Source organism: Enhydra lutris, unplaced genomic scaffold, assembly GCF_002288905.1.
Source record: "Enhydra lutris kenyoni isolate GAN:26980312 unplaced genomic scaffold, ASM228890v2 scaffoldscaffold24, whole genome shotgun sequence".
NCBI lineage: Eukaryota > Metazoa > Chordata > Mammalia > Carnivora > Mustelidae > Enhydra > Enhydra lutris.
In genome coordinates this window covers 18348144-18356671 of record NW_019154108.1, presented here as the reverse complement: position 1 = coordinate 18356671, position 8528 = coordinate 18348144, and the positions used below count along the sequence as shown (strand labels likewise).

At 45.2% G+C, this 8528-nt stretch overlaps 1 protein-coding gene across 1 annotated transcript; it reads left to right on the top strand.

Annotated features, from left to right (window-relative positions):
• The first annotated feature begins 2906 nt into the window (after positions 1-2906).
• Positions 2907-3812, top strand: LOC111150785 (transmembrane epididymal protein 1). Its single transcript, XM_022508384.1, has one exon. The coding sequence runs from the start codon at positions 2907-2909 to the stop codon at positions 3810-3812; it is 906 nt and encodes a 301-aa protein (XP_022364092.1).
• The last annotated feature ends 4716 nt before the right edge of the window (positions 3813-8528 follow it).

Here is an 8528-nt window from a genome sequence, read left to right as displayed (position 1 = left end):
AGTGATGAACCCTGTGCTTCTCCCAGAGCAAGTCTAAAACCAAAGAGAATCCCTGGGCTTCTCTCCTCCCTGACTCATTTCAGAAGTGTCAACTCAGACTCTTCCTTTTAATCTCCCTGCTCTGAGCACTGAGCTCTACTGGGATCTCCAAGCATTTTGATACCTCATGAAAAGGAAGAAAGAAAAAGGAGACAAATATGCTCACTTCTGTGCAACAACATCCATGATCTTTTATTTTCACCTCAATAGAAAGTCAAGTTCAACACGTAATTTTTTCAGCTAAGACGTATGACATTCAGCAGATGAGGAGAGAACTGGAATTAGAACCCAGATTTAAGGGGCGCCTGGGTGGCTCAGTGGGTTAAAGCCTCTGCCTTTGGCTCAGGTTGTGATCCCAGCGTCCCGGGATCAAGCCCCGCATCGGGCTCTCTGCTCAGTGGGGAGCTTGCTTCCTCCTCTCTCTTTCTCTCTGCCTGCCTCTCCGCCTACTTGTGATCTCTCTCTCTGTGTCAAATAAATAAAATCTTTAAAAAAAAAAGCACCCAGATTTGTGACTTCCGATTGATGCATTTTTCACTGCCATATACTGCCTTCTTAAAACTGCATTTCTATACCTCAATGGTGGCAATGGTCACCTCCAGGTTACAGGATTAAAGATGATTGTTAATGTTGTTCTTTTTGCTTATATATTTACCTGATTTTTCTACAATGACTCTACATTAATTGAAAAAAAAAAAAAAAACCACCTGGGTGCCTCAGTGGCTCAGCCAGTTAAGCATGACTTAGGGTCCTGAGATTAAGCCCCACACTGGGCTTCACACTGGGCGTGGAGCCTGCTTAAGATTCTCTCCCCTCTCCCTATGCCACTTTCCCACCCCCACTCACATGCTTTCTATAAAACAAAAGGAAAAAAAAACCCACCTAAGACTAAATTTTAAAATAAGCAATTCCTTCATAAGGCAGAATTAAGCCTTTTTCCAAATTGCTTTCATCCTCAAATCTTAGCCCCTGCAAATCTCTCAATAAGAAGAAGCAATCTGAGTTATTGTCATGCTCAAGGGCAGAGAGAGATTTAATTTTTCTGGAATTAAGTGAACTTGAGAAGAAGTAGGTATTTGGACAGGAGGGAGGGATCGGAGACAGTGCTATGACCTGGGTATAAATTCTCCTCCTCTCTTCTGGGGCCATTGCTGGCATACAGGTGCTGCCTCTCTGCCCCTTGACATTGCTTATACTGTAAGAACTGATGATTATGCAGAACACTGTGATATCAGCATGGTTCATGCTGAGTGATGAACTTCCTTCCCCCTTAGCACAACTGCCATGCCCCCAAAACTATTTCAGTACCTACCGCAATAAACCCAAATCCATGTGTGGGTCCAGGGCATGCCTCACATTCCCTCTACCTTTTTCCTCCACCATCCTCTCTGCTCTATTTTCATTACTTTCTTTCCATCCTCTCTGCTTTATACTCAGCTTCCTATTACCCAATACCTAGGACTCTGTCTTCTGAGGTGCATTAGAGACGAGTGGAGTAACAGATAAATGAAGCTGATGGGCTAAGTCACATTAAAATAAAATGGCCAACACCAACTCAGAAGTGTCACTCACTCAACAGTGTCTGCATTTTAAGGATTTGACCTTAATCCCTTGTACGAGTTAGGGATGAATCCTGGGAGCAAAGTGATATGAAATATGAATTTCTTATGGCCACTAGACCTTACAGATTTGTAGTGGAGAAGTCTAGGGAAGGCTGCTATGAAATGAGGCCGGAGGTCATTTCAACATGGCAGCAGTCATGGAAGAATCCCACAGCAAGTTAGGGAAGAGCAAGGACAGACCGAAACCTATGAGAACAAAGTGGAGCCTGTGTCTGCCTCTCGCCACCTCATACTTCATTGGCAAGTGACCCTCCGAAAAAGCTGGTGCCCGGACTCTAAGAGAAGCGAAGGGAGCTATGGGCTTGGTTGCTACCCATGCCAAGGAGACGAGACAACAGATCAGGAACAGAATGCAGGAGCTGCAGGGGCACCTGGCACCCTACACCTTCAGGGTGTGCTTGGGTTGCTCCTTCAGTTCTGCCTTCACATGCTCATATAAATCTCTCCTGTAGCCAACCCAACCTGGAACCATAGAAGGAAGGGCATTCCAGGAAATACAGCTTAAGCTCGGTGAAGCTGACCCACTACTAACCCACCACAGTCCCTGAAAATCAATGATCAAAAGATAGCTTTTCAGATCCATTTATTGGCCAGTAGAGATGCTGATGCGGGGGTAGGGGCACAGATGGAGATGTGAAGAAGTCAGAGGAGGAGGTGAAGGGAGATTTCTTGGGGATCTTCAGAATGTGTCTGTAAAAGAAAAGCCAGATTAGTGCTAGGTGTGTAATATATGGTCACATATCCCAGTGTTTATAAATGTAGGTGTTCAGAAAGAAAACCCTAGAACTGGACCAAAGTTATGTCTGAATGGCCAGGCTACCTTGGGATACCACAGCAACTCTTACCCCTATCCCATGCCCCTTTCTCTTCATTTGAGTGCTGGGCAGCACACAGGCAGGAAGCCATGGGAGAAAGGGACAGGTGTGCACAGGTGTGGACCCTTCTCAAGGGCCACAGAGAGGAGCCTCTAAAAGCACATTCACAAGCTTCCTTCTTTGGCAGAAGTCAGTCGGTTCCCAATGTACCAGAATGGAATGGAACAATGAGGTTTTACACCACCAAAGGCGTAGGCTTGTGTCAAGAAACATTTCCTCTGTGGGGGAGCAGTGGGTGGGGTGAGATGATAAAAGATGGTGGAAGGCAATTCTTTTCAAAGGCCAGAACTTGAAGTGGCCCCAGAAGGTGTGGACTTGCGCAAATTTTGCTCTTCTCTCCTTTGTTAGGCAGATCTGTAGCCAACGTACAATGGGAACCTTTATTGGTCATGTGTACCCAGGACTATTTCTAATCTTATATGGACTGTATCAGGCAATAGTAGTCTCCAAAGCTGTGATATTCAAAGACTCTCTGCTGGACCCTTCATGCCATCCTAGGAAGAAGGGAAGATGGGCCAAGCTATGGAAGATATGCCACGGAGGTGTGCTGAAGATGGTGATTGGCTCCATCTTGATAGCTTATGAGATCCGTTGCATTAAAGGAGGGTTGATACTGATGAACAGACTGTTGCCACCAACATTTATGTACCCCAAAGAGTGGCAGCATCTCACCATGTTCATCCTCCTCACCCTCAACGGCTGTGTAGATGTCATGAGCAAGAACTTGCTACCTCAGAGGTGTGTGCTTCTAGAAAAAGGTTCCCTGGCCCTGACCTTCTACGTGTTCCTGCTGCTCTTGACGTCACATGTCCAGGACTCAACGGGGATAGAGCTTCAGATACATTGTCTGCTCATCTTGCTGGTGTTCCTGTTGATGCTGGTGTTGACTGCAGAGCTGTGGACTCCTGACACATTTCACCTCCTGCTGATTGAGACTTTTCTGTTTCTGATGATGGGTTCCTGGCTGATACAGGCAGGTTTTATTCTGTACAAGCCAGTCACTGGCTACCCATGGCAGGATGATGACATCAGTGACATCATGTTTATCACCACCTTCTTCTGTTGGCATGTGATGATCAATGCTTTGTGTCTGCTGGGAATCTATGGCATCTCTTCCCTTTGGCATCGTTGTTACCATCCCAGCTTGAAGCTGATGGGATCCAAAGAAGCTCCATATCACAAGGGCACTGTAGGACCCCTCTACAAATTACTGCAGGAAGTAGAGCAGTCAGAAAGCGATGACCAGGCTCTTCTCCTTTCAGAAAGCTCTTCCTGAGACAGCCTAGGATGCTCGGCACATTGTCCACCCATCTTCCTCCACGCAGGTTCTCTCAGTCATGTGCACCGGACACTTTTTGGTACTGAGTGAAGGTAATGGCCATGAAGGAGCACAGCTGGTCTCCATCTGCTGGCACATCTGCTGCCCTTGAATGTCTAATTGCTGAGGAGATGAGGAGAGAGGGGCCTGAGAAAGGGACACTGATGGGATTGGTGGGGTGGTGGGGAGAGCACCAGAGGAGTAGGTGAATGTGCAAGAGAAGCCAGGGGTTGGAGGTGGGGGACAGCAGATGAGATAGAAGGGAGGCTTTCAAAGGAAGGAGAGCAGAGTCATGCCTTCACCAGCTACTTCTCCAGGGACAAGTGACTGCCTTTCACCTGAGACTACAATGATTTCTCACAATTCAAAACTGGAATCATTGAAGTCTCATCCCGATAAAGAAAAGCGGGTACTTCAATTTGCTCACCAAAGTGGCACCATCACGTGGAAGTAATATAAACAGAGTTTAGAATTAATTTATACTGGTTGAAAGTATGCTTTATATCCCCCCTCCCACTTCTAAGGATTGCCTTCATTTCAAATCCGAATTAATAAAATGAGACTTTATCAATGTTTTAATTTAGTAACACTTCAAATGTGCAGAATTCAAATATAGAATTCAAAGGCTTAGTACTTCTTCGATTCCTATTTTATTACTCCTGTTCCAGTCAAAGCTTACTTATTTCCCTATCACCGCCTTTGCACATGTTATTTCCTCAATTGTACCCTTGGGTCTTTGCAAATTTCACTCCCTTGCATCTCACAGAAAGCCATCGGACAATCACATGTTTACCATGTTGTTTGGTACTCAACATAAAACCCAACCTCACCCTCACCCCACTAAGTACCCTCCAGGAGGCCCTCTCCAAGAACTCTTACTGACTCCTTTGTTCTGGAACTCTTAGGTGCTTATATGAAATCCACTTTATTAAGCTGTTCATATAGCTGATACATTGTGCTTTGTACTATCTCTGAAATAATCTCTTTTGGGGAGGTTTTTCTCACCACCTAAAGACTCCTAAAGGGTAAGGACTTCTCCAGATCCAAGTGACAAACTTTCCTGTACATGCACCGGATATGTAGCATAGATGATGCTTAATAAAGGCTTATTTGCTTCCAGAATCTCCACCTACCCCTGTTTCTTCTAAATGTTTTTCAAGACAGGTGCAGGGTTCTGCAAACCTTCGGGAAACACCAACAGTCCTAAAGCCTGAGTCATGTCCTTAGTAATGGGCCCACTCTCTTCCTCGTTCCTGGGATAACAAAATCCACCAAACTATTTCTAAATTGTTTACTCTGTTATTGCTTGTTAATCCTCAAAAGTGTTTCTATAAGGAACTTCCAGAAAACCGAGACTCAGAAGGTTGACTTACCCACATCTTAGAGCCGGTACAAAGCAAGACAGGAATTCAAATACAGGTGTGTCTGACTCACGCCAGTGGCTCAATGTCCTCTGGGCTACAGTGACTTTGCTAATAGCAATGGTGAAGGAAGTGATCCTCAAACTGAAATTTTTTGAGAAAAAGAGAAAAGGAGAAAAGGGAGAAAGGAAGGAAGAAAAAATGTTCACCCAGAAGGCCCAGCCGGAATGAGTGGCACCCTATAAGTACTCCAGATGTCCCCTAAAGGGCATGTCTATGTCAGATTTCTGTCTACCACCCAGTACCCCCACCCTGGCCTCCCCTGGGAGTGAGAGTCTGGTAGACTCTCAGCTTCTGGCTGGGTCTTAAATTTCTGGGCTCAGATCCGAGGGAGGGCTGAGGATAAGACTTGTTTGGAACCACGTTTTCTGATCCTTGCCATTCCCCCTTTAACTCTTGGGTTCTAGACTCTTCAGTTACTCTTCATGGCAGATATCCTTTTTTCTTTACCTCTTGTACGCACTGGTGGGCAATGAGGAAAGAGCACCAAACATTCTTAAGCGGCTCTTTCCCAGTTATTTGAAAACTAATTTTATAATAATAAACCACTGGTAATCAGTTCATACTCCCAACACAGTATCTCTTAGATGTCAGTGTAGGTAGTAAACTTGCTTGTCATTAATTTACTATATTGGAGATAATAACACAGAGGCCTTCTCCTTGCAGGCCAGTTGGTGGGGGCGGATTGCCACTCTTAAGCTTTGGGGCTATTCTTCACAAAATTACACCAGAGGGCGCTAGGATCACGCCGCCCCAGCCAAGCCTCCGGCTCTCCAACGTGGTAAACAAGTCTCCCAGAACTGGTATAAAAGAAGTTGGGGGAGGGGATAGGACGTCAGGAAAAATAAGGAACTAAGTCTAAGTATTGCCCACGCAAGCATCCCGAGAACATATCCCAGGGTTGTTTCCCATTAAAATCTGGCATGAGGAAAGGAAGCAAACAGGGTTTCAAATCAACGAATGGGACAGAGGGTAGAAGGCAGGACTGGGGAACCCGTGGGGGCTATCTCTGGGAAAAGAACTGACTGAAGGACACATTCTGGTCCAAGCAAATTTTCTTTATTATTATTATTTTTAACCACGATGCTAAATTTCCTAAGCTTTTATTTGTTTATTTATTTATTTATTAACGTATAATGTATTATTAGCCCCAGGGGTGCAGGTCTGTGAATCTCCCCGGGTTTACACTCTTCACAGCACTCACCATAGCACATACCGTCCCCAGTGTCCGTAACCCACCACCCTCTCCCTCCCCTCCCCAACCCTCAGTTTGTTTCCCTAAGCTTTTAAAAATAAGCTTCACTAATGTTCCAATCAATCTGGAGAAGAGAGATCCATACATATATTGAGAATAAGGAACAAGATTTATCTAGGAAAATCCCAGATTCATGAAATAATGAAACTGGGGACAGATGGTTAAATAGGCAAAATGTTCTCCAAAGATTCCTTTAAAGAGAACCTGACATAAAGTATCCCCCGCCCTTTGTTGTTCGCAAAGAGTATATAGAATGTCCACTCTGTGGGAGACACTGGACAAGCCACCCTGTAGGATTTGGAGGTAGACTGGCTGGCCCCCTCAGGGAGCGCTTTGCTCCATGGGAAGGAGAGGGATTGCACGGGTGTGGCGGTGGGGGCCCAGGAGAGCACCCACAGCAGACTGGAGGAAGGAAAACAGAAAAGGCTCCCAAGGGAGTTGCACCTGGGAAGTGCACTTGGCTGTGAAGTACTGCCCTAGGGTGACTTCAGCAAGCTACTGCAGGTTATGGGTGCCTTGGCCTTCTCATCTTTCAGAAGGATGTGCAGATTAGTTCCAGAAGTGCACGGCTTTAATTTTCTCAGTAGGACTTATTTCCCCACGGTGTTAGCGAAGATGGACTTAACTCCTCAGGTTCCTATTGGAGTGAAGATTAGGAGTAGGGCTCAAGCCCAACGAAAATTCCATGGTAACACACACTTTGGGAAATGGAGTGTTCCCTATATCCGAGTGATTTCAAGGGGCCTTCAACAAACCTCAAATTAGGCTAAAGAACAGATAGCTGAGACGTGAGCTTCTCAGTTTCCTAACCTGAGTTTAAGAATATCAAACAATCAGTCTGGGGCCATACCATCCTGGACACACACCCCATCTCGAGGAATCTGGGAAGCTCGGCCAGGTCGGGCCTGGTTAGTACTTGGATAGGAGACTATCAGACAACCAGGAAGGATATAAAGAGCAATTCTTCTGTGTTCAGTGTTCGGTACTGAATTGAAGGAAAACCTGGTCTTTCCTTCCTTATTTATGGAGAGTGAAATTGGAAAGCTTGGCCAATGGTAGCTTCTCTCCAGAATTTGGTTTAAGAGTCACGATATCAACTTCCAAGGCTGTTTGTTTTGTTCTTTTTGTTTTCTTCTCATTTTGTTTTAAGATTATACTATGGTCTATTCTTTGGGAAAGAACTGGTGTGGTTTTATTTAAAAAAAAAAAAAGTATAGTTTACAATTCTGGGTTGGGTTTCCAGGGTGTTACTCAAGTTTGGGTCTCACCTCTGTTTTTTGAGCCTGAGCTAAGAGTTTTGTTGAATGCTTATTGAAATCATTCAAATATAAGGAAAACTCCACTTCCCAAACTGCCTGTTAGGGTTGAAGGTTTGATTATGTTTGAGCCCTACCCCCAATCCCGTCTATGATGAGTGCAAGACAACCACACAGGCCCTAGGAAGGCACTTCCAGACCACTAGATTAAGAACTTTACAGGGTTCCTGGGTGGATGGGTTGGTTAATCATCTGCCTTTGGCTCAGGTTGTGATCCTAGGGTCCTGTGCTCTCTGCTCAGTGGGGAGCCTGCTTCTCCTTCTCCATTTGCCTGCTGCTCTGCTGGCTTTGGTGCTCTCTCTCACTCTCCAATAAATAAATAAATAAAAATCTTTAAGAGCTTTACAACTGGCAAGTGGGAATCGGTCCTTTAGGAGAGAGAGAGAGAAACTGAGAGAAGAGCTCACAGACAAAGCCCACCCAAGACAAGGCCTTTATTATAGGTAGCAGGACAACACAGAAGGGGAGCTCTTAGTCCCTAGCTCTTCCTGTAGATTCGGAGCAAAAAATGTTTACCTGTAATACTGCTTTCCCACTCCACTCACCTGTTGGACATAGCTACCTTATTCTAAGAGAGAAAAACCTGACTTCAAAGCACATGTAACGGAACCCCCCCCCCATCAGCTCTGATACTCGGTGTACCAAGAGATGGAACAGTTCACCGGTTCAAGCATGCTAATGC

Excerpts from the sequence above, each read along its gene's own strand:
- LOC111150785 (XM_022508384.1), top strand. The coding sequence starts at position 2,907 with ATGGGAACCTTTATTGGTCATGTGTACCCAGGACTATTTCTAATCTTA.